Below are 26,497 nucleotides of genomic sequence, written 5' to 3' on the forward strand. Positions count from 1 at the left end.
GTGTTTGGGGGATGAGTGATGTTCCCTGAGTAGGATGCCAGTCATCCTTTAGTGGTTGAGCAGCATCTTTTGAATGTGTTGGGTCCAGCTCATAGAATTGCTGAGGCGAATCCCCAAATAGTCGAACTCACAGACCCTCTCCAGGGGAACGGTATTTAGAACCGGAGGGGGCCCTAGCTTTTTGAGAGGGTTCATGGTAAGGGATTTGGTCTTATCTACGTTGATCGTCAGGCCCCTAAGGGAACAGAACTCCTGGAAGCGGATGAGGAGCTTTTGGAGACCCTGAGGTGTCTTTGCAATGAGTAGGGTGTCGTTAGCAAAGAGCAGGGTGGGGATCCGGGTGCCCGCCAGGGATGGAGCATCTGCTGGTTCTTTAAGCAGGTGCTCTACCACACCTTATTGTGATGCATGCCTTTATGGCACCACTTTGTGAGAGCTCTCTGTGCCTACTGATGCCCTTGTGCTATGTAAACCCATAAATCCATTTAATTACTTTTGTTCTTCAGTTTCCTTTGTTAGAAAAGGTCAGTGTTACAATCCTAGCGCAGCAGGCAGGCATACCTTGTGACTGCAGCCAAATAATTTTTTGTTCCATTCCAGAGTTGCTCAACTGTACATTATAAGCACACACTGAAATGCTGTTTGACATGCCAACATGTTTTGCCGAGCCCCCTTCCTAATCTGTTTCCTTTCTCAGTCCTCACACTCATTCATTACTTTGTACTTGTTTCTTACCACTGTTCTTTTAGTCTTTCCTGCGTTTATTTCCTCCCATTGCCCTCCTATCTCAGCTCATTTGGTTTCTTCTGTCCCCCCTTCTTTCTTTCCGGCTCTTCCCTCTTTCCTCCACTCATCTCCATTTCACTTCAGCAGTCTCTTTCCCCTCTTCACTTCCTCCCCATGTTGCTTTTTCTCTTTTCTTCCTCCTCAGGTTGACTTCTCCTTCTCTCCTTATTAAATTGTCTGTCACTTTTTCCCCACGGGGTTCTCCTCTTCGCTTCTGTACCAAAATTCTCGCCTATCCTCTGTTTCTGTTGCTAGGCAGTTGAGCACAAAATCACTCCGGCTCCCACCCCCTCTCCAAGATAAACTGCATAACCCCTCCCCCGGAACAAACCCCCTTCAAACCAGCACTCTGCTTTACTTCCTGCTGTTTCTTTGTTTGAGGCGGCACCTGCACGTAATATCTATCACACCACCCGAGAAACTTTAGTCTACCACAAAAATATAGCTAGGTTTTCACAGGCCCTTCCTTTGTCCTTCATCCCCTTCCTTGTGGCTTCAGTGCTTGACTGGCCAAGACCTGTGTTTGCATCTGCCACAAAGTATTTATTTATTTATTTATTTTTAATATTTGTAAAGCGCATCATTTACCCGTGGGCGTCTTGGCGCTAGAAAAACCAATTATTTGTGACGGTCTACATGAGAAGGGAATAATCATTGAGTGAAAAGCCAGGTTTTTAAAAGTTTTCGGAATTGTAGGAGAGAGGAACTTTGCCTGATGTTTAGGGGTAGCGTGTTCCAGAGCTTTGGGGCGGCCACCAAGAAGCGCCTGTCTCCCCAAGTGACAGTTTTAGTGCGAGGAATGACCAGTTGATTGAGAGTGGCTGATCGTAGAACTCTGTAAGGTTTGTATTGTTGTAGCTGTTCTTTCAAAAAGTGGGGTCCTTGATTGTTGAGTGCTTTAAACACAATACAGAGGGACTTGAAATGGATTCTGTTTCGCACCGTGAGCCAGTGGAGGTCCTTTATATTGTTGGATATTGATTCATATTTTGTTTTGCCAGAGAGCAGTCGTGCTGCTGCATTTTGAATAGTCTGCAGTTTAGTAATTACTCTGGATTGAGCATTAAGGAAGAGACCATTACAATAGTCCAGAGAAGAAACGACGAGAGGTGACCAGTGTTTTGATGGCTGAGTCAGGAAGAAAAGGACGTATTTTCCTGATCGTCTTCAGTTTCAGGTGTGCTATAGACACTGTTTTGTTGGCATGATCCATAAAATTTAGACCCTCGGCGAAGATGATACCGAGGTTCCTGACTTTAGCAGTTGGGGTGGGGGGGGGGGGGGGGGGGGTACCGAAGGCCTCTGGCCACCAGCTTGATGGCCAGGCTGGCGAAAGGGGTCCGAAAATGAGAACCTCGTTTTTTTCTGAGTTTAATTTGAGGCAGTTGGTAGCCATCCATTCTCCTATGTCTAACAGCCCTTTCTTGAATTTTTCAGCCACTAGATCTCCGTCCCCCTTGATCGCCAACACTAGTTGGGTATCATCGGCGTAGGAGGTTAGGCTCATCCCGTGTGCTTTGATGGTTTTAGCAAGGTCCGACACATAGATATTAAAAAGTGTCGGACTCTGGGATGAGCCTTGAGGTACTCCACATGGAGATGAGAGTTGGGCCGATTGGAAGGGTCCTAAGATGACAGCCTGCGTTCTTTTGGCAAGGAAGGACGCAATTAAGTCTTTGGCAGTGTGGCAGATGCCAAATCCCTCGACACGGTCGACCAAGATGGTATGGTCGACCGTGTCGAAAGCTGCTGATAAATCCAGCATTACTAGAATGGCTGTGCCCCCTTGATCCCTGATTACCCTGATGTCATCAGCAGCCTTAATCAAGGTTGTCTCTGTCCCATGGTATTTCCTGAATCCAAATTGCGTGTTGTCCAAGAGATGGTGTTTTTTAATGAATTCGGAAATCTGAATGTTCATGGTTTTTTCAATCACCTTCGCCATGAAAGGGAGGCTCGCGATGGGATGGTAGTTTTTTAGCTCGCTTTTATCCAGGGACGGTTTTTTTAACAGGGGCTTTAGTAGAGTGTTTTTAAGGGGGTCTGGTTAGTTACCTGATAGGAGAATGGAATTGCAGACTTGAGTGAGTAGTGGTATGATAGTGTCCATTACCGGCAGGAGTACTGAGAGTGGGCAGGGGTCCAGGGGTGATCCTGATTTGATGGTGGACAGTGTAATTTTTATTTGGTCGGAGGTGACTGGTTGGAAGCTGGGGAACATGTTAACTGGAGATAGAATGGGGGAGTTGACTGTCCTCGAAGGTGAGTTAGCGGAAAAAGCCTGGTAAATATCATCCACTTTGGTAAAGAAAAAGGAAGCTAGAGAATCACATAAAAGTTGTGATGGGGGAGGAGTGAGGTCGGGGGAGTAGCCTGACAGTGCTTTGGTGATTTGAAACAATAATCTGCTAGAATTTTTAGCTTTCTGGATTTGGTCAGTGTAATAGTCTTTTTTGGCTTTAGCGATCATGGCTTTGTAGAGTGCCAGGGCTTCCTTGTAAGCTGCTTTGCTAGCTGTGTCATAATCTTTTCTTCATAGTCTTTCCTTATTACGATTGATTTGCTTTTGTGCCCTTAGTTTTTCATTATACCAGGGGGCAGTAGGTTTAGATCTATTTCTGGATAGTTCTTTGGTGGGGGCTGACTGATTTGTGGCCTGGCCCAACCAGGTGTAAAATTGCTGAAGAGCTAAGTTAGGCTCTGTGGACAGCGTTGGACGGGTGTGATCCAGTATTAGTTTCAAGTCGTCCTGATTGATATTTTTCCAATCTTTAAAGGGTTGTTTGGGGATGGGAAGGGGTTTGTTATTACGACGAATGTTGGTGGTTATAGTTGCAAAAATTGCATGATGGTCAGTCCAAGGCATGGGTAAGATGTTGGTTATTTGTAAGCCTTCTAAGTTGGAAAATATGGGGTCAAGGATGTGGCCAGCTTGGTGGGTAGGGGACGTAACCCGTTGTTTTAGCCCTAGAGTTTCTAGATCGGAAATGAGGGTGACCGAATCAGTTAGGTGACTTTGATCCAGGTGAAAATTTAGGTCGCCTAGAACCGTAAAGGCACTTTCTGTGGCTACTGATCCCATCATGGTATTAATGCTGGTTAAAAATGCCGTTTTGGATCCCGGAGGACGGTATATCAGTATTCCCTTGAAGTTAAACAAAGGTGAAGGGTTAATAGCAAATTGCATGGCCTCACAGGAAGTTGATGGAATGGGGGTCGTTCTGACAGGATATGAATCTCTAGCTATTATGGCCAGCCCACCCCCTCTTTGTCTGGGCCTGTCCTGGCAGTGTGCTTTATATCCATCCGGTACTGCGATAGCTAGGTCTGGCTGAGATGTGTCATCGGTCCAAGTCTCAGTGACAAACAGCACATCTAATTTAAAATCTGTTATGAGATCGGAGATCTCCTGCCTGTGCTTTCCGAGTGAGCGCGCATTGATGAAGGCAATGGATATAACCGCTCCTTCATAGTGTTTAGTTGGTGTGGTATTAATGTCAGGTAATCGTAGCGGAATGGTACAGCTACAATGGGGGCAGGAGATGGCAAGATGCCTGTGAATCTCTGAGGGTATTAATTTTAAACAGCTGGTACTGGTGGGTGGCCGAAGTGCCAGTAAGCCTTGACTAGTATACTTCTTATTAGTGTCTGACACTTGTTGGGCAGGGGTTATGGCCCTGGTCCCGGCGCAGACGGGCTTGCCTCTGGCGCGCCTCCGGCGCGCCCGCTGCGCCCGCCCGCTGCGCGGACGGGATGTTCCTCCTGTTTTATACATGGGAGGGGCGGGGAAGGGCGGGAGGGTTGATGGACTAGAGCGCACCCCTTACCTCCTCAAGATGGCGGGTGAGGTGGGTCAGGTCACGTGACCGCGGCAGAAAAGGGCAGCGCTATTGTCAAGTAACAGCAGTAATCACGCCTTGCACAGAGCGTTCCTCACAGTAAGTTTAAGCAATTATTACATTCCCAAAATGAATGAATTTAAAAACACACAAATGAAAGTCCTCTGCACGGACAATCACGAGATCAGGTAGCGTTGTTAAAAGAATAGTAGGAGAATACCCCGGCTTCCGCCTCAGGGGAGAGCAGTTAACAAATAAGGTTTTGCCTGCTAGATGGATGTTCGCCCCTTAAGTAATCTAAGAGGGCGGGAGGGTTGATGGACTAGAGCGCACCCCTTACCTCCTCAAGATGGCGGGTGAGGTGGGTCAGGTCACGTGACCGCGGCAGAAAAGGGCAGCGCTATTGTCAAGTAACAGCAGTAATCGCGCCTTGCACAGAGCGTTCCTCACAGTAAGTTTAAGCAATTATTACATTCCCAAAATGAATGAATTTAAAAACACACAAATGAAAGTCCTCTGCACGGACAATCACGAGATCAGGTAGCGTTGTTAAAAGAATAGTAGGAGAATCCCCCGGCTTCCGCCTCAGGGGAGAGCAGTTAACAAATAAGGTTTTGCTTGCTGGATGGATGTTCGCCCCTTAAGTAATCTAAGAGGGCGGGAGGGTTGATGGACTAGAGCGCACCCCTTACCTCCTCAAGATGGCGGGTGAGGTGGGTCAGGTCACGTGACCGCGGCAGAAAAGGGCAGCGCTATTGTCAAGTAACAGCAGTAATCGCGCCTTGCACAGAGCGTTCCTCACAGTAAGTTTAAGCAATTATTACATTCCCAAAATGAATGAATTTAAAAACACACAAATGAAAGTCCTCTGCACGGACAATCACGAGATCAGGTAGCGTTGTTAAAACAATAGTAGGAGAATCCCCCGGCTTCCGCCTCAGGGGAGAGCAGTTAACAAATAAGGTTTTTGTTATTTGGCAGTAAACCTGCCTGCATTGATGTCAGTGAGGACTGCCCACAAACTAGTTTCTCTTTTTTTTTTTTTTGGGAAGGTCTTGGCCAGTTCTAATTGCTACTGGGCACCTTGTTTTTCTTTAACGAGTTTTCAAGCATATTTGTTTTTAATTTCCACTCCAAGTCTGGCGTCTGCATTTTAGGATAGTAAATTAAATGTTAAAGAATGAGGAAAAAAATGCCAGTTCACACATGCATACGTAGACCTGCTGGGTTATGCATGCAAAACTAAATGTCATCATACTGCAGTGGCGTGTTTCTTTTTAGCCAATGCTGTTCCTCGTCTGCCAACAAGCATTTGATTTTGATTTTTGCCAATAGAAACTGCAGCAGCATAACTCATTAGCAAAGCGATAAGGACAGGTAAAGCAATCAAAAGGCGAGGCCTGTTTGCTTTGCCAATGCTTGTTTCTGTATTCTCTGTGCTCCAATTCCATATTTTGCCCTAAGTGCGGGGAAAAAACAATCCAACAGTGAAGCTGATGCCCAAGCACACGATCACTAATAGGTGGAGTCATGATGTCCTGTGATTTGAAGACTTAGAAGAAAAGCAAGTTGCACACGTCCAAGCACAACACTAGATGGTGGAAGTATTTGTGTCATGTTAATCTACAGCACTTCATCTCACAAACCGCTTCTTACAGGGTAAGTAAAAAGTTTACTTTTGGGGAGTTTTACCGTAAGAACACATAGCCCACTTGCTCTACCTTTTAATTTATAGCACCCTGCCTTGGGCTCGATAGGTCTAACTTATCTGTGACTTGTAAATATGTTAAAACGGAAGGTCTTGGCTTTGTCATTAGTTTAAATGGCAAAATCGAGTTAGAAGTTCAAAAGTTGCTGTGCCAGCCAGCAATAACAGGCTGGGAGTCTTGCTTTGCTTTGTGACACTCTTGGTGACACAAGAAGTGCTACAGTGTGCGAGGTACACACTTGGGCTTACAGGCCCTGGGTATTCCTGGTTCCATATACTAGGAACTTATAAGTAAGGTAACTTATGCCAGCTATGGTTGAATCAGTCAGACCTACACTGATACTGAGGTCAGGTTAGCAGGCCTCAGTGCAATCGGAGGCAAAAAACTAGCATTAGCTCATTAGCTTGGTTCCAGTGGCCCAGTGAGCAGGGGACCCACATCTGGGCATACAGGTTACCCTTGGGCAACCAAAGCAAGGTGATGGATGGAATGCTTGAGCTAATCTCAACCATTGGCAATTACTCTGGCGCATCCCAGTCCACCATTTGTTGCCAGCATGCTACCTCAGATTGGTTCCAGCCATATGCAAATCAGTATTGACCCTGTTCCAAGGGGAACAGTCCAACCCGTAGTGCCAGTCCAAAACCTCCCTGAAACAGAACAAAAGCAACCGAGGACTGGAGTTTTGAGGGTAAGTAGCCACTGTATTAGTGCTTTCAGTTGGATACAAGAAAACGTGCATACATAAGAACGGGCATATGCAGATACACAGTTAAAAGTCAAACCTACAAATGCCAAACAGAACTGACAAATACCAGACATGTCCTTGTGTGCGCACTGCACACTGTTAAGAGGCATCCCAGGTTCACTGTAGAGATTTGCTCTTATTATCTTTGTTTTTGTTGACTGATTCTGATACATCAATGCATTTCGTAATAAAGGACCCTTAGTAGAACTAGGCTTCTAAGGAAGCCCTTGCTATTAGTCCAGCCTTTACATCAGGCATTTTTTAATGCCATGTCTGACTCTGACCCACCCTGATTTGGTGATTGGGGAAAAGGGAGCAGGCGGGACTTGCCTGTAAACTACAAATGTATTAGTGTTTCTATAACCCCCTTAAAGGCCAGGTGCCATCAACTCACAAGACGCTTGTTCTATTACTACTGCCGTAAGAGTGCAGTGGTGCCTGCCAACTTTCAAAATGTTTAACTTTGCAGAAACGTAGCATTTATTTGTTCAGAAGTCTTGCATTTTAACGCCAAACTTATCTAATCATTCCGTTGATGTAATGCAATTTCGTTTTTAACATTAAACAACACATTTTTCTGTTGTAATTAGGGCAATTTAAAATCCACTGTTGGTTGTGAAAGTGTTTGCGTTGTGCAGGAGAAAGAAATTCATACCATTTATGTTTCCTGTATATTGGCATTTCCCAGAAAGCACTGGTAGACAGCATGGTCAAATGCTATGGGGGACATAGCCGAAGTATCATGAAATATTTTTCTGCAGTGCTCATAGGGAGTTTTGCCTTTTACAGATGCATGCAGCATCATGTGCAAATGTGTTTTTTTCTCCCAGATCGATCGTTGTCTTATTCAGACGAGTCTAGACTGTCCAACCTTCTTCGGAGGATTGCCCGGGAAGACGACAGAGATCGGAGACTGGCTACTGTAAAGCAACTGAAAGAGTTCATTCAGCAACCAGAAAACAAAATGGTAAATAACATTAAATATATTTATTTCTGTCTATCTGGTGTATTTAGAATGTTTTAAAAGTTATCATACACTCAGGTAAATTTGTCGTTTGTTGTGGTATATAAGTCGTGCCTGCCTCTGGGGTTCTTGAAATAAGCAGGGCCAGAGTTTTTGTTTTTTCCAAGATAATCTGTCTTGCTACTTTAAAGTTAGATAATTACTCTTTGTCCAAGTTCACAATTTAGTATGAAGTTCTGAGCTGCACTGCTCATGCTGCTGCTTAAATTATTCAGATCATGGGAATCATTTACATACATGTAAACTTGAACCCTTAAAATGTGATCAAATGAAAGGCAGACTGGTCCTTGGAACTAGGTGTTGAAAATAATAAGATAGCATTGGGGATCCTATGGCAAACCGAAAACTTCCTGGCCTAGTGCTGTTTCTAATTCTGATAACCTTAATGATGTAAAAGGATTGGTAGAGCATAAATAAGGGAAATTAAGCACATGATTTCAACCACCAAGTGGAGGCATCCAGAACTGACTCCATTTCTCCACTGTCGGAGCAATGGCCTTTGGGAATGATCAAGGTAGTGTAATGTGGTTAGACTGTGATCATCATTGAATTACAAGAACTTTTAATTTAACTTGATGTGGACCATTTTGAGCGTTCTGTGTTCCAAATAAGTAAGCTCAAGTCAATGATTTTCTCCTGTTTTTGCTGTAGGCTAAATAATTAAAAAGTTAATGTTCTATTAGCGACTTCTAGCTTCAGATTCTTCACCTTGTGAATTTCCCCAGGTGCTAGATGGGATCAGGAAACTTTTCAGCAGTGTGTCAGCAGCTGCCGGAGTTCCACTCAGATAGTTCTCTCCATATAGGATGTCAGGGCCCCCATATAAACGCCACCTGTGTGTGCTGAGGTAATTTATATTCTTTAAGCACCTTCCTATATGGATCCGGAGCGAACAGTGCTGTCTTTGATAGATATTTTTCCATCGAGAAAACCATCCAAATTCATCTACAGTATGCAGCTATAGTTTCTATAACAATAGGTTTCAAGCAGTTTTATGATGGTCCCCAACAAATTTCAGTGTCGTCCACTGACTACATCTCCCTGTAGTGCCTCAGCATTTTGAGACTGTGAAGCCAAGTTCTCCATATTCGAACTCCAGAAGAAGTTGTGGAGCAGTCTCAGGCGAAATCTGGTGTGCAAATGTGTTCCTATTCCCAGGCCGCTCTCGAGACGGCGCTACATTGAGGTCCAGGAGTTCTGGCGAGTCACAAGAAATCCAAACATGGCTTCCTGACGTCCCGCCACTTGCACCCCTCGGAGGCTTGCAACAGCCTGGGTACCTCTCAGCCCCAAGCCACTCCATGGGCCGGGGTCCTAAAGTGGCTCCACTGGACCTCCTGCGTCAGTGGATAGCAGACGAGATTCAACATCTGAAGGATGTCATTACCATCATTATTGGTATCCATATGAATCAAACTGGAGTCTCTTCAGGCTCCAAGGATTCAAGATGGCATCCCGTCAGAGGCCCGTTGTGGAATCTGTTCTGACCACTCCATTTGACCTCCAATTTAGGGTAGCCCTTGTAATGAGCATGGTGCCACCAGCTCCCTCCCCAGCGCAACATCGGACTATATTTGCGATGCAGAGAACAGTACCACAGTCCCAAGTCTCAATGCTGCTACCGATGTTTGACTCTGATCCAAAGGTTTTATGGAATTCTGAAGCTCAACCCACCCCTGGACAATGTCATTATAGTTTCTCTCACCTAGAAAAATGTTAGGCAGATGAAAACAACATTAATGATATTTATGAAGAGCCTCATGTTTTTGAGGACCTTCAAAATTCCCGTGGGTTGGACACTTCCTCTGACATTAGCCTGACTTCTTAAAAACCTATGGCTACTAAAGAACTTGGCTCTTTTGAGAATGTCATAAGAATGGCAGCTGAAATTCTTGGATCGAACGCTGCCCATGCAAGAGGGCAAAACAAACCAACTCCATAAAAACAGAAGCCACAGCCACTACCCAGGAACCTCTGTTCCCTTTTAATGAGGCACTCACTGATATACTGGTGGGTACCTGGGCAAAACCACGATCTTGCCCTGTGGTAAATAGACAAGTGTCAAGACACCACGGGCCCGCTCCTGCAGACCCAGATTTCTTATTTCAGCATCCTTCCCCGGAGAATCTGGTGGTTCGGACAAAGTCCAGCTGCTCAACCTGAACTCATTCCTTAATACTCCCATCTGACTGGGAATCCAAGAGGATGGAAAATTTTGCGAAACAATTATTTTCCAGTGTCAGCCTTGCCTTGCAGTCCGTCAATACCTCCTGGCATGGTATTCACACACCTAGTGGTACAGAGTGCCTGATATCTTGCCAGCTATCACGGAGAATGTCAGACAAAAGCTACAACATGTGATCCTTGACCAATAATATGCTGTGAAATATACCGTCCATTCTGACTTGGACACAGCTGACTATTGCAGCAGCGCCCCTTTTGAGGTTTCGATAGGGAAATCAGCAGAGGCAGCACCAATACCTGCCTCAGCAGGCGCCCCCAGCCATTTCAAGTGAGAGGTTGGAGAGCTGGCTGACATTCTTCAGGCCTCCAGGAGCAACACACTAGCCAGACCCCAACCCCTTCCCCTGCAGCTGCTGCAAAACCACATTGATTTGAAGGTCGAGTCAACTTTTACTTTCCTAGCTGGTGTAGCATTACAGTAGACCAATGGGTGCTCCATATCATGAAACACGACTCCTCTCCATCCTTCCTGTCCTATTCCCCGCATATTCCCCTCACACCCTAATGCCTCCAGACGGACCATTTTTCCATACTCTGGGGAGAAGTTCAGACTGTGGCTGTCTTGGCTCAGGGAGCAATAGAGAGGGTGCTGGAATCAGATCAGGACTAGTTGATAGTCCAGTTATTTTCTAATGCTTACGAAGGACAGAAGCTTTTGCTCTATCCAATATTTTACCCTTATCCCAGATCTTTGCCTCTGAATTTTTTCCTGCAGAATAAGAAGTTCAGAATGCTCAACCTAGACAAAGTTCGTTCTGCCCCAGATTCCAGCCGCTGGATGATGGCTCTCAGCTTGCATGATGCACATTTCACATCCCAGTTTTGATTTCAGTTCTCCGTGCTTCCTTTTGGCTCCTCTGGTTTTTACTAAGAATTGGTGGTTGCAGCCTATCTGCAGAGGTTGGGAATACCAGAATTCCCATCTCTCGGTAACTGGATACGGAAGACTGGTTCTCATCAAACTGTCATAAGTCATCACCAGAAGGCAGCCTTCCTAGTGGCATAATCTTTGTCTTCCATCAATGTGCCAAGCCATCGTTAGGCCTCAATAAGTCCAGGGAATTTGTGCTATGATTACAATGGTTCAACCCTTGACCTGGGTCTCGGTTAGAGTATCTCTTAAACTCCTGTCTACTGCTTGTGCACCATGCCAGGTGGCATATTTGAGCTCTGAAGTCTAATGGGCTCAACACCAAGGCAACCCATTGGACTCCATTAAGGTGCCGAAGGAGACAGCGAAAAGTCTGCAATGGTGGCTATTCAAACGTGATTGGCCTGGCAGCAGACCTCCTTCCGTATCCTACTTAGAGCTAATGTTCATAACAGATGCATCATTGCTGGGTTGAGAAAGTCATCTTGGAAAGGTAGGTTCGAGGCATGTGGGCTGCTGAATTCATATCTGTGCATAGATTGCCGCCTAGTGTTGGGTCCGGATGATTGCACATTGTTGTCCTGGAAGAGTCTTCGAAGTATCACGAGATAGGTGGCTCCTCCCCTGGACTACAGTGCGCATGGGCATCGCCTCCATCCCCAGATTGTTTTTTTCCGCCATTGGGTTCGGATGTGTTTCGGTTCCCTCTGTCGGAACCGATAGTTGTTCAACTTCTACTCGAGACCAGAAGGTCTTTAGGCTGAGCGTCGGTATAGTTGCGTTCGGGTTTCTTGTCTGACTCTCAGCTCCGAACTCTTGCTACCCTTCCGCGTGCTTTTGGCGCGGACGGGCCTACACTACACTTCTGCTATGGAGCGGACACCGTTTAAGAAGTGTCCGATGTGTAACTCCAAATATTCACACCTCGACGTGCACCCCGTGTGCAATACCTGCTTGTCACCGGACCATAACGAAGACAGCTGCATGGCATGTTCGAAATTCCGGTGCAAGAAAACTCTCAAGATTCGTCGGGCCAATAGGCTCCAGGCCAAGTTCTCGGCTACCGCGGCGCCCCCACCAGACGACATATTCCAAGAATCTGTTGGAGACGAAGACGACGTACAAGGTTCGGAATCTAGTCCCGCGTCCGAAGGGGATGCCTACGACGCGGGTGATGAGGACTTTGACGAAGTCGCCGACTAGGTAGGGGACGACGATCGGGCTATTGCCACCGTAGGGGATAGCTCGGAGGAGGAGCATCCCCAACCAGACTCAGGGGTCAATCCCCTTCATACGGCCCGGGTCGAGGGATCGCCTTCGGGCCTTACCCAAGATCTACTTATAAGTCCTACGTCCCCGCCTCCGGGCCCGGTCACGGACATTTCTGAGGCGCCACTCCGCCACTCCCGTTGAAGAAAACGAAAGTGAAGCCATCTGGTCACGCTCCCTCGGTTTCGAAACCGAAAGTGAAAGTTGCGCTGGGGCAGAAGGTTCTGGAGGCGTCAACTTCCAAAAAATTCAAGATGGCCGACTTGAAGAGCCACGCCAAGATGGCCGACCCGAAGCCCTCGGGGTCGGCGCCGAAGGCGAAGTCGACCGACGCGGCTGCGTCGGCGCCGAAGGGGGTCGAGGACCCGAAGACGGCTCCGAAGAAGCGTCAGGGCGACGACGCGACCCGGGCTCGGCCGGCGCCGGCCCTTGGGGACAAGGCGCGTGAGGTGTCGGCCCCGAAGAAGGTGCCTGCCATCGATCCGACTCCCGACTCGGGGAGATCGCTCGAGCCGGTCAAGCCCTCTCCTGCCTTAACAAAGAAGGTGGCGGAATCCCTGCAGCGGATACGGAAGAACAATGTGGTTCCTGATCAGGACACTGTGGCGCCTAAGCACACGCCGAAGCCTGCGAAGGCGCAAACGCCTATCCGTTTTACCCTGCCGCCAATGTCGACGCCGAAGGCTTTCGCGCCGAAACATAGCGGGCCCTCGAAGGAGGTATTGACACCGAAAGCAGCCTTAGTGGTGTCGAAGCTTCGGCTCCAGCCGCTTGCTGAGGAGGAGCGTCGAGAGGTCATCATTGACGCCAATACTGGGAAACTGTCTCTCCTCAGGAGAAAAATCACCACTGAGCCGGTGTTGGAACATTTTCGGATCCCTCTCAAAAATAAGAGGGACTCTGCGGAAACTTCGCCCCCGATAGAACCTATGTCTCCACAAGCCCTAGGACACTCGCCGACGCATTCCGCCGCAGGCGATGCTGACGAGGAAGATGCCGAGTACAACTATCCGGCGTACTCGGATCCGGAGGAGGAGCTCGAACCTTGGTCGGCCGGAGGCGACACAGAGGACCCGCAGTCGGGCCAGGACACGCAACTTTTTGCGGCCAAAACGTCACCGACGGAGGACTCAGCGGCCTTCAACGCTCTGATCGAGAGAGCTGCGGCTAACCACGATGTCGAGCTGCACTCGGACCCTGTGGATGTGGACTTTTTATTTGACACTTTTTCAGTGGCTGAAAAGTCAGTCAAAACACTGCCAATGCTTAAGGGGGTGCTTAAACACGCAACGGAGGTCTTCAAGGAGCCCACCCGGGCGCGTGTCGTCAACCCTCGCATTGACAAAAAATATAAGGCAGCGCCCTCGGATCCTACGTACATCAAGGGACACTTGCCACTGGACTCGTTGGTTGTATCCAACGCTCGGAAGAGGGCGAACTCTGGTGACGCTCCTCCCCCAGACAAAGAGTCCAAAATCTTCGAGGCCTCAGGGAAACGAATTGCTGCACAGGCAGCTAATATTTGGAGAATCTCAAACACACAGGCCCTACTTGCACGCTATGATAGGGCTCATTACGACACCTTAGAATCACTACTGCAACACTTGCCTGACCAGTACAAGGAGGCAGGAGAAATGCTGATTCAGGAAGGAAAGCTCATCACAAACGCATCCATAAAATGTGCGCTGGATGTGGCCGATACAGCCTCCAGGGCAATCAACACCAGTGTGTTGCTTAGACGGCATGCTTGGCTTAGAATTTCAGGGTTCAAGCCCGATATTCAAACGACAATACTGAACCAAACAGTTAATCCTGACCACCTGTTTGGCCCTGAGGTGGATGCGACGCTGGAAAAAATGAAAAAAGATACAGACACTGCCAAGTCTATGGGGGCCCTCCAGTCTCAGCAGTTTCGGAGTGGTTCCTTTCGCCGCTCCAATTCCAGAGGCACCTCAAGGGGTCAGGCATCGCAGTCCACACAGTATTACAAAAGTAACACCCAGACCTCGTACAACAACAAGGGTAGAGGTGGCTACAGAGGCAATAACGTCAAGGGCAGGGGACGTGGAAACAGCTCCAGGTCCACCACCGCCAACTAGCAGTGACGTCTTGTCACTGCCCCCCGACCATACAACACCGATCGGGGGGAGACTCAAGCAGTTCCTGCCCGCGTGGAGATCCATCACCACGGACAGGTGGGTCAAGTCTCTTATCCAGTACGGTTACTGTCTGGAACTTACTTCCATTCCACCAAACATACCCCCAAGGAGCCGTCCTATGTCCGGCGAGCACTTGACCTTGTTGCAGCAGGAAGTTCTAGTCATGCTGCAAAAAGGGGCAATAGAGCTCGTTCCATTGCAGGAAAGGGGAACAGGGGTTTACTCCCTGTATTTTCTAATTCCCAAAAAGGACGGATCCCTCAGGCCCATCCTGGACCTCAGGCCCCTCAACTGGTACATTCTCTCGGAGCACTTCCATATGCTCACGTTGCAGCAAGTACTCCCTCTGGGGGACTTCCTGGCTACGCTGGATCTGAAAGATGCATATTTTCATATCCCCCTGCATCCTTCCCACAGGAAGTATCTCAGATTCACGATTCAAGACCAGCATTACCAGTTCAGAGTTCTGCCGTTCGGGGTCACCACGGCGCCAAGGGTATTTACAAAGTGCCTAGCGACTGTGGCGGCGCATCTCCGTCGCCAGAACGTCCACGTCTACCCCTACTTGGACGACTGGCTCATTCAAGCAAAGACAGAACAGCAGTGCGTCGACCACGTGTCACGCACCATTCATCTCCTGCACGATCTGGGATTCTCTCTGAACTACCCAAAGTCCCATCTCCAGCCCGCCCACGTGCGACAGTATCTGGGCGCGACAATCAATACTCTAACTGCCACTGCGCAGCCAAATTCAGTGAGAATCGCCAGTATCCAGAAGCTGATCCAACGATTCAGACCTCAGCACTCGCTTCCAGCGAAGGTGTTCATGCAGTTGATAGGCATGATGGCCTCCTGCATCTCCATTGTCCCGCACGCGAGACTACATATGCGTCCGCTTCAGGAGTGCCTTGCACGTCAGTGGACTCAGGCTCATGGGCAACTGACAGACCTAGTGTTGGTGAGCGGTCGGGCATACAACTCTCTGCATTGGTGGAATCCACAAAACCTTTGCAAGGGCCGACCATTCCAAGAGCCTGTGCCACAGATTATCCTGACAACGGACGCCTCTCTCCAGGGATGGGGAGCGCATGTACTCCAGTACACAGTGCAGGGACTCTGGACACTACAGCAAAGGAAGATGCACATCAATGTGTTGGAACTGATGGCAATCTTCATGGCCTTAAAGGCGTTCAAAGTACATCTGTGCAACAAAGTCGTGTTGATCCGGACGGACAACATGACGGCCATGTACTACATTCAGAAGCAGGGAGGCACACACTCTCCGCAGCTGTCTCATCTGGCTCAGAGCATGTGGAAGTGGGCCATTCAGAGGAACATCTTCCTCATGGCAGAGCATCTCCCGGGAAAGGACAATCAGATGGCGGATCTGCTCAGCAGGCACAGCCATCAAATGCACGAGTGGGAGATACATCCATCAGTACTCCAACCGTACTTCCAAAAGTGGGGTCATCCAGAGATAGACCTGTTCGCCACAAGGGTGAACGCAAAATGCCAAAGCTTCGCCGCCAGATTCCCACACCCGCAATCACAGGGCAATGCGATGTGGATGAACTGGTCAGGCAGATTTGCGTACGCTTTTCCCCCAGCACCTCTGATACCGCTGGTGGCACGCAAGCTCAGGCAACACTCGATGACTCTCATCCTGGTTGCTCCAACGTGGGCTCGCCAACCATGGTACACCACGTTTCTGGAACTCTCCGTGGTACCGCATCAAAGGCTCCATCTCACCCCCAGCCTTCTGACGCAGAACCATGGCGACATTCAGCACCCAGACCCGCAGCAGCTCAACCTGGCGATCTGGCTCCTGAAGTCCTAGAGTTTGGCTACCTCAATCTTCCCCCCGATTGCATGGACATCATTCGGGAGGCAAGAAAGCCCACTACTAGAGCCTGCTATGCGGCCAAATGGAAGAGGTTTGTCATCTACTGTGTTAACCACAATATTGACCCGCTAGAGGCTTCCATTCAAAACATCATTTGTTACCTGTTTCACCTGTATCAATGCAATTTAGCGTACTCTTCCATCCGCATTCACCTGTCTGCTATGGCGGCATACCTCCAGAATAGGCAACACCTGTCACTCTTTAAGGTCCCTGCTATCAAGGCCTTTCTGGAAGGACTCAAACGGGTCATTCCACCACGGACACCACCAGCTCCGGAATGGAACCTCAATGTGGTTCTTACAAGGCTGATGGGTCCTCCCTTCGAGCCACTGCACTCTTGTGAGCTTCAGTTTCTAACTTGGAAGGTTGCGTTCTTAGTAGCAATTACATCGCTACGGAGGGTTAGCGAGCTGCAGGCGCTCACCATTCAAGAACCTTTCTTCCAGGCGCATGCTAACAGGGTTTATTTATTTATGGGCTTGTAACGCGCCGGCATCACACCCGAAGGTGTATCTCCGCGCGGTGCTGTGAAGAACAGGACAGACAGCGCTCCAACTAGAATAGAGTTGTCTTTAGGAGTTTCCTAAAGGCTAGATGGCTCGGGCACTCTCTAAGGGAAACCCGCACTAACCCTAAATTCTTACCCAAGGTTGTATCTCAATTCCATATAAACCAGACAATTGAGTTGCCGGTGTTTTTCCAAAACCCAGAGACGCTGGCGGAGCGGATGCTCCACACCCTTGACGTTCAGAGAGCCTTGATGTACTATGTAGACAGGACAAAAGATTTTCGCAAAACCAAGCAGCTTTTTGTTGCTTTTGTCACACACCACAAGGGAAACGCTATCCCCAAAGCGGGGATCGCTAGGTGGATCGTGAAATGCATTCAGATCTGTTACGCTAAAGCTAAGCGCACTCTCACTATCCCACCGAGGGCCCATTCCACCAGGAAGTTGGGGGCCTCTATGGCTTTCCTAGGTAACATTCCCTTAGAAGATATCTGTAGAGCAGCCACATGGTCTACCACACATACTTTCACTAAACACTACTGTGTAGACGTGCATTCCAAACACCAGGCAGCTGTTGGTCAGGCTGTTCTCAAAACACTTTTTCAGACTGCTGCAGCTGGCACGGGCGGCCGCCGCTAATGGAGGGACTGCTATGTATTCTATGCACAGATATGAATTCAGCAGCCCACATGCCTCGAACTGCAAATGCTACTTACCAGTATGCATCTGTTCTTGGCATGTAGGGCTGCTGACATTCATATCGCCCACCCTCCTCCCCGGCGCCTGTAGCAGCTGCAGTATTTACATGCATTTCATGCCATGGTCATCACTCACAAAGTTCACTCCATCTCGGCCACAATGGCTAAAAACAATCTGGGGATGGAGGCGATGCCCATGCGCACTGTAGTCCAGGGGAGGAGCCACCTATCTCGTGATACTTCGAAGACTCTTCCAGGACAACAATGTGCAATCATCCGGACCCAACACTAGGCGGCGATCTATGCACAGATATGAATGTCAGCAGCCCTACATGCCAAGAACAGATGCATACTGGTAAGTAGCATTTGCAATATCAGAGGACACTGGCTAAGGCTCTCCTCCACATCATGTTGTTGGGGTTGTGGGCAATTCGTTTGGCACTGAAGACATTCTTCCTGAACATGAACGGGGTACTGGTGAAGATACTCGCAGACATGACCGCCATGTTGTAATCCAACAAACTGGCTAGCGTGAGGTCATGAGTTCTGGTCAAAAGGCCTTGCATGTCTAAAAGTGGAAGGCATATCCGTGACGGCCCAGCACCTGGCAGGATCTCATCCAACGTTGCCTAGCAGATCACGAATGCCAGTTGCACATGGAAGTGGCGCAGAGCACTTTTCAACAACAGGAAGAGCTCTAGGTTTATCTAATTAACACTTCAGAGAACATACAATGTCAACACTTTTGGGTGTTGGAGTTCCTAAGGTAGTCCTCACTCCCTCTGAGACTCATTTTGCCAGCAATGCTTTCTGCCATTCTGCCCAGAGTACTGAAAACGATCAAGTGACTCTGGGGTGGATGAGGAGGGTGTGGTGCCCAGAATTTCTAGCCATAAGCATTTGGCCTCCGATTTGGCTGCCTCTTTAAGATGATCTCCTGTTGCAGCAGCAGGGTCAAGTCTTGCACTGATCCTGCACAATTTACATCTTCATGCTTGGAGATTGAACAGCAACAACTGATTACTTTTGATCTTCCTTCCAAAGTGGTTGGTATCATTTTGGCAGCCAGGTGTGCATCCACAAAATCTCTTGCAGGATGCCAGGAAAGGTTACTGCTTGGTTTCCTCCAGACCCATGCAACCTCTGACTACAGTTATTTAATTCTCTCCTGTTTTGTTTGTCCATAGCCCAGCAAGGCCTTGCAGTGGCATCACTTAAGGATAACTTTTCAGCTATTTGGGGCTTCTTAAGTTTACCAGATCAGCCATCGCTCTTCAAGTCACGTGAAGTGATTTTTATTTTTGGTTGGTGGTTGAGCGGGATGATCCCAATATTTCTGCCAACAAACTGTGATGCCACAGTGCGACTGTAATTTGGTACTCACTTACCTGATGTATACTCCTTTCAAATCCATGTACTGTTACACTCTGTGCTTACTATCAAGATGGCCTTCCTCATCACCATAACTTCGACTACATAAGTGTGTGAGCTCCAGGCTGAGTACGTAGCACTGCGATTTACATCTTTCTTCCTAAATGAATTGGTCCTCTGGACAAAAAATGATATTCTGCCCATGGTAGTCTGCCAATTTGGATAGAGCAATACACCACCATGTCTGTTTTTTATATACCACCACATCCCTCCAAGGAGGGCTAATGGCTCCACTGCCTTGACCCTAAAACAGAGGTCTTCGATCTGTGGGGCGTGATCCCATGTGGGCCCTGGACTCATGGGAAGAGGGGTCGTGCATTCCTGGGGCTCACTTCCCCCTGGACTCTCGATAAAGAAAACTGTCCCTGGACAGTTCATTTTGAAATTAAAATACTTCGAGCTTCAATACCATTCAGTAAGTGTTCTCTTGTGCTGTGAAACCAGAGCTGATCAGACAGCTAAGCAAGTTTTGCCTGCTTGCCTCAAAGGACTGGAAATGTGCGCTACGGGTTAATATGAAAGTGTAAAGGGCAATTTGTAGATGTAAAGAATGCTTGGTGCTGACTTTCATTGAATCTCTGGACGAGCTGTGAAGTGCGTGCTTCTAATTGCAAATATATTTACATAGCGCTTACTATTGGGGAGGAGGTGTTGAATTCCAGTAAGTAGCAAGAAAAAAAGGGAAAGCCGGAGCAGGGTATACTATCCATGAGGAGGTGTTGAATGCCAGTAGGTAGCTAGAACAAGCATTTAGAATGCAATAGGTCTCGCACTTGTAAAAGTAAAAGCTACACGTATTATAAATTGTTTTTTATTTACATTTTGGAGTAATTCTGTAAGGAATAGGTGCACGCAATAGTACATTATGAGCTTTTATCTCATTCTGCTTAGCAGTTTGCATCTAACCGTACTCCCATTTCCGTGTGATCACGTCACAAGTCCTCAACTGCTCCAAAGTTGTAATGGTGGCAAGCAAAATATAGAATTTTGGGTGTGGAATCGCTTAGCTTGTCTTTGCTCACATAGTACAGTTGTTTAGACATCACCAGGAATTCGGAGTTTAGAGAGGACTGACCCAAAATATGCACACTAAGCCATTCTGGCTCAACCGCTAACAGCCCAGTACCTCCGACAGTATGAGGCTGCAATGACCTCACAGGTGTTTTTATGGATGCGGCCTGTGGGAGAGAATCATACTAACCAAGCTGATGTCCAATGGGGCCTCAACAGACACTCTCTCTTCTCTCTGCTTCATTAAACGTTCCTTTTGTCAGGGGCAGGAGTAGGCTGATCTCTCACAAGGTGCAGTGGCCAAATTAGAAATACTAATAGCCACTTGAGCTACTTCCAGCGAACTACCAACAGAGATTGCAATACAGGCATGTGCTATTAATGGGCAGTTCCGTTGGGCCTGTAATTATCCCATTGCTAGTTTTAGCTATGTATTTAACATATTCTCATGCAAAGCCCATATCTTAAAAATGTCAAAATACGATTTTGATGCATTGCAGTACGTGCGTGCAAGCATTGGGAAAATTAACTACCAGGATGCAATGCAGCTGCTATTGCCAAATCACTACAGTTAATGAGTAAAGATAACAATGCATCATATTAAAGATGCTGTTTCCGCACAGTGATGGGAACCAGCATGCACTGCTCTTTAACATGTGTTGCAGTAGAAGAGTGCTAAGTTTGCTTACTGGAGTACGGAGTCCAACTCTCATTTTTGTCAACCAGTGGAACTTTACCTGCTGAAAGCTGCTTCCTGTCTGCTGTTCCTCGGGACATCCTCCAGCATCCTGAGGCAGTGTGCTCATGGCTGTACAGAGTATGCAGCATGCCTGGCAATGTAAAGTGAGCAAGCGGGGGCGGTACCGGGCCCAGCTAACAGTGGAGGCCGCAATGTGAGCCTCATTAATCAGCAGGTGCCTGCATTACTTTATGGAGTGCCATTGCTCCTCTGCCTGTGCTACCCTTATGCCCTGATTCAGAAAAGGGGGTGGTGATGACCAGAGTGTCTGAATTAAGCAGACCACTCTTACCCAGTCCAAAGATCAGGGCTTGATCCATCACCGTTTTTTAGCTCACTGCACCATCCCAGCTCAGAACTTGGGTATATGCAAATTAGTTTGACCCTGGCCCAGTGCATCATGGGAACAGAGCAGACCAAACTACCAAGCCAATTCTTATACTGGGAAGGAAACAAGCTACCGGGGACCGGTTTCTGGCATTTCAGCCGTCTTCGGCCCGGCTTGCTTGAATCCTGATGGTGCAATGAGCTAGGGACTCACATCTGAGTATACCCTTCCACGCTTATGGTGGACAAAAATGATTCAGAAAAGGGGGTGGTGATGAACAGAGTGTCTGAATTAAGCAGACCACTCTTACCCAGTCCAAAGATCAGGGCTTGATCCATCACCGTTTTTTAGCTCACTGCACCATCCCAGCTCAGAACTTGGCTATATGCAAATTAGTCTGACCCTGGCCCAGTGCATCATGGGAACAGAGCAGACCAAACTACCAAGCCAATTCTTATACTGGGAAGGAAACAAGCTACCGGGGACCGGTTTCTGGCATTTCAGCCATCTGCGATTATCTGGGCGGCCATGGCAGATGAGCATTCCGCTTTCACCCTGCTCTCTGGGCAAGTCAAGTCAAGTCAGTAAATTTGTATAGCGCGCTACATACCCAGAGGGTCTCAAGGCGCTTGAAGAAGGGTGGGGAATTACTTGTCAAATATCCACGTTTTAAGTTGCTTTCTGAATGCTAGGTGGTTCTGAGTAAGGCGAAGGTGAGTGGGAAGTGAGTTCCAGGTTTTAGCTGCCAGGTAGGAGAAGGATCTACCTCCCATGGTGGATTTGTTGATGCAAGGAACAATGGGAAGGGCTTGGTTGGAGGATCGTAGCTGGCGGGAGGGGGTGTAGAAGGACAGTCGAGTGTTGAGGCATTCGGGTCCGATTTCGTAGAGTGCTTTGTGTGCGTGGGTTAGGAGCCGGAAAGTGATCCTTTTATTGACGGGGAGCCAGTGGAGGTTTTTCAGGTGGCCAGAGATGTGTTCTTTACGCGGGATGTCTAGTATGAGCCTGGCTGAAGCGTTCTGGATGCGTTGGAGTTTTTTCTGGATTTTTGCGGTGGTACCGGCGTAGAGGGTGTTTCCATAGTCCAGTCGACTCGTGACCAGAGCGTGAGTGACTGTTTTTCTAGTTTCGGTGGGGATCCAGTGAAATGTTTTTTTGAGCATGCGAAGAATGTTGAAGCAAGATGAAGAAACGGCGTTGACTTGTCTGTTCATCGAGAGTGAGGAATCCAGGATGACGCCCAGGTTCCGTGTGTGGTCCGTCGGGATAGGTGCTTTTCCAAGGGCCTCTGGCCACCAAGAGTCATCCCAGGCGGAGGGGGAGGTGCCTAGGATGAGGACTTCTGTTTTGTCTGAGTTCAGTTTCAGGCGGCTGTGCTTCATCCATTCGGCTACTTTCATTCCTTCATGTAGGTTGGTTTTGGCAGTGTTAGGGTCTCTGGTAAGTGATAGGATCAGTTGAGTGTCGTCGGCGTAGGAGATGATGTTGAGGTTGTGTTGGCGTGCGATGACCGCGAGGGGGCTCATGTATACGTTGAAGAGGGTGGGGCTGAGTGAAGATCCTTGTGGTACGCCGCAGATGACTTCAGTGGCCTCTGACTTGAATGGTGGGAGGCGGACTCTCTGGGTTCTTCCGGTGAGGAACGAGGTGATCCATTCCAGTGCTTTTCCATGGATTCCGACGTTTCTGAGGCGTTGTAAGAGGGTGCTATGACAGACCGTGTCGAAGGCTGCGGAGAGGTCTAGGAGGATGAGGGCGACTTTGTCTCCATTGTCCAGAAGAGTTCGAATGTCGTCTGTTGCTGCGATGAGGGCGGTTTCAGTGCTTTGCTTGGCTCGGAAGCCGGATTGTGAGGAGTCGAGGGATTTGTTGGTTTCGAGGCATGCGGCGAGCTGGTTGTTGACCGCTTTCTCGATGACTTTGGCCGGGAATGGAAGGAGTGAGATAGGGCGGTAGTTTTTGAGTTCGGTGGGGTCAGCTGTGGGTTTCTTCAGGAGGGCGCTGAGTTCGGCATGTTTCCAGCTTTCCGGGAAGGTTGCGGAGTTGAGGGAGCAGTTGATGACGTCTCGGAGGTGCGGTGCTATAATGGTGTCTGCTTTGTTAAAGATGTGGTGAGGGCATGGGTCTGTGGGGGATCCTGAGTGGATAGAGTTCATCAGGCGGATAGTGTCCTCAGTGGAGATTGGCTTTCAGTCATTGAGGGTGTTCAGGGGGGGTGGGGGTCCTGCAAGGGGTTGGGTGGGTTGGTCTTCGGGTCGGTTGTCGAAGCTGTTGTGGATGTCTGCAATTTTGTTGTGGAAGAATGAGGCTAGGGAGTCGCAGAGGGCTTGAGAGGGGGTGATGTCGTTGGAGTTGGCCGAGGGGTTGGTAAATTCCTTGATGATGTTGAATAATTCCTTGCTGTTGTGGGCGTTATCTAGTCGGTCCTTAAAAGCGGCTTTCTTGGCATTCCGGATCAGTTGGTGGTGTATGCGGGTGGCGTTTTTGAAGGCGTCCTTGGTGCTGGTGGTTGGGTCTTTTTTCCAGGCCTTCTCAAGGGAGCGGCAGAGTTTCTTGGATTTCTTAAGATCATCGTTGAACCAGGAGGCCTTCTTGCTGCCTAGTTTGATTTGTCGTTTTTTCAGTGGTGCTAAGATGTCGGCGCTGTTGGATAACCATTGGGTGAGGTTGGTGGCTGCTTGGTCTGGGTTTGAGGAGTGGGCTGGGGGGTTTTGAAGAAGCGCGAGGAGATCTGGTCGATGGTGATTTTGTTCCAGTTTCTCTGCAGGGTGGGTTGGGGGTGGTTGTTGGAAGTGGGCTTTTTGTAGGTAAAGTGAACGCAGCTGTGGTCAGTCCAAAGGAGAGCTGTGGCGTGGCTGAAGGAGACATGTTTGCTGGAGGTGAAGATAGGGTCGAGTGTGTGTCCTGCGATGTGGGTGGGGGTAGTGACAAGTTGTGTAAGTCCGAGGTTGGCGAGGTTGTCCAAAAGGGTGGTGGTGTTGCGGTCGTTGTTCTTTTCAAGGTGAAAGTTGAGGTCTCCCAAAAGGATGTAATCCTTGGAGGGGAGCGCGTGTGGGGTGATGAAGTCCGTGATGTCTTCACTAAACTTTGCGAGGGGTCCTGGTGGCCTGTAAAGGAGGGTGCCTCTGAGTGTGGTTTTGGGGTCGATGTGGATCTGGAAGTGAAGGTGTTCAGAGTTGGCGAGATTGGCGTCTGAGCTGGTTGAGATGCGGAGGGATTTCTTATGGACGATAGCGATGCCTCCTCCTGTGTGGCCGGTACGGTCCTTGCGTATGATCTTATAGTCATCCGGGATGGCAATGGTGATGTCTGGGGCTGATGTGGCGTTCATCCATGTTTCTGTTAGGAAGGCGACGTCCGGAGAGATGTGTCTAGTAGATTCCAGAGGTCAATGGCGTGCCTGTGGACCGATCGGGTGTTGAGTAGGATGCATTGTAGGTGGTTGGGGTCGGATATCGGTTGTGTGTTCGTAGATGAGGAGTTGTTCTTGGTGCCGTCGAACTTGCAGGAGTTGCAGGAAAAGGGACCATGGGTGTGTCCAGGAGCAGCTTGTACGCAGTTGAGGGGGCGGCCGGGGTTGAGGGCTAGGAGGGTGGAGGCATCATAAGTAAGGCGGGAGGGGAGGACTTTACGAGGACCAGGGGCTCTGGCGCTGGGCGCGGGCTTGGCGCGGACGGGCGTAGACGGGCTTACCTTTGGCGCACCTTCGGCGTGGCCGTAGCGCGTGGACGCTGCGCGTTGGGACATGTGCTTTAAAAGGATAGTGGAGGGGGCGGAGCGTGGGAGGGGCAGCAGGGAGGCGGGATCTGGGAGGGCTCACACAAGTAAACACTCCACAAAATGGTAGCCCGGAAGCTGAATCGAAACTGAGGCAATTCCGGAGTGCGAGTCAGGGTACAGCAGAAGTCGGAAAGACTATTCAGGCTAAGATAACTTCCCCACAGTGTAAATTGTATGCGCAAATAAATGTTACCACAAGTGACTGATACCAGGCGCTGAATGCGCTCTACAGGGCAAGCAGGCAGCAGGCAAATAAAATAATGCAGGCAGCAGGTAAATAAAATAATGCACAACAATAATGATGCACAATATAATAACTAGCTGCAGCTCCGAAGCTGGGCTGCGTGCCACGGGCACCGTGTTACAATGAGGCACTAAGAGGGCCAGGTTGCATGATCTAAATAAATAATGATGAAAGTGGGCGCCGACTACATCATCAAGCACGGTACACCTGCATATTAAATTAACCGGGCACTGTGCTACTACTACATTATGTGCAGCACCCGTGCAGGTTACATTTATGCGCATGGCGGCCCGTATAGCGGCTGCCATAATGAAACATATAAATATGAAAGCGGCAGCCCGTGAAGCAGCCGCCATGAGGATACAAATATACCTATGAAACGGGTGCCAGTGGAACTTTACCTGCAGGAAGCTGTTTCCTGTGCGTGGTTCCTCGAGGAATCCTCCAGCATGATGATTGCTCTTCCGCCTATGCTACTCTTATGCCCAGAACTGCCCTGCACAGTCACAAAGAAGATTATTCTAATCACCTGCAAGTTAACTGTTCTCCTACTGCCCTCCTCTAATCCAGTTTGTAATTGTCCAAGAAGCATGATTGAACAATAGATTATTCAGTTTGCTGCCACTTTTCTTTTCAGTCTCAAGTCAACACTTCCCTCCTGCCCCATTCTTGTTTTACGCCGGTTTGCCAATACCTTCTAATTTTAGGAAAATTATACAAATATGCTCTGTTTTCAGTGTTAATATTTTTTTTAGACTTCAGTGGCATTTTCAATGTTTTCCAATGTTCTAAGATCGAAGTTTATAGATGCTTTTTCAGCTACCTGATCCTTGTAATAGACAATGTGTTTTTCCAACGTTCACGTGTGTTTACGATTGTTAAATGTCCCAGGTTTAATTTAAAGAAGTATGGCAGGCTATGTAATGCCTTCCTATTGGCAATATGTCAAGAGGTTTGAGTATTGCCCTCTCACTCGCACTTTCTCATGTATCCTCTCACATTTAATTCTTTCACACTCCCTCTCATGGCACTCTGTCTAGTTTATAGCATTTTTAGTGGATTAAATACTAATAGTTATATTAATGTTTTTTAATAAACAAGCTACAGGTCACGGTTGAAGTTTGGGGTTGGGAGCCATTCACCACCTCCTTAATATTTTGTCATTGCGTAGTGGTGGTTGATCCTGCCTACTGCATTGTACCTTGC

General features: G+C 48.4%; 1 protein-coding gene across 1 annotated transcript in view; it reads left to right on the forward strand.

Moving 5' to 3' along the window:
• SMG1 (SMG1 nonsense mediated mRNA decay associated PI3K related kinase) overlaps positions 1 to 26,497 on the forward strand; it is a 1,828,328-nt gene that overhangs the window by 174,466 nt on the left and 1,627,365 nt on the right. Inside the window, exon 4 of the mRNA XM_086940872.1 lies at positions 7,913 to 8,049. Coding sequence (XP_086796998.1) covers positions 7,913 to 8,049 — 137 coding nt within the window. The remainder of the gene's footprint in view (positions 1 to 7,912; positions 8,050 to 26,497) is intronic.

Source organism: Lissotriton vulgaris, chromosome 10 (genome assembly GCF_964263255.1).
Source record: "Lissotriton vulgaris chromosome 10, aLisVul1.2, whole genome shotgun sequence".
NCBI classification, from domain to species: domain Eukaryota; kingdom Metazoa; phylum Chordata; class Amphibia; order Caudata; family Salamandridae; genus Lissotriton; species Lissotriton vulgaris.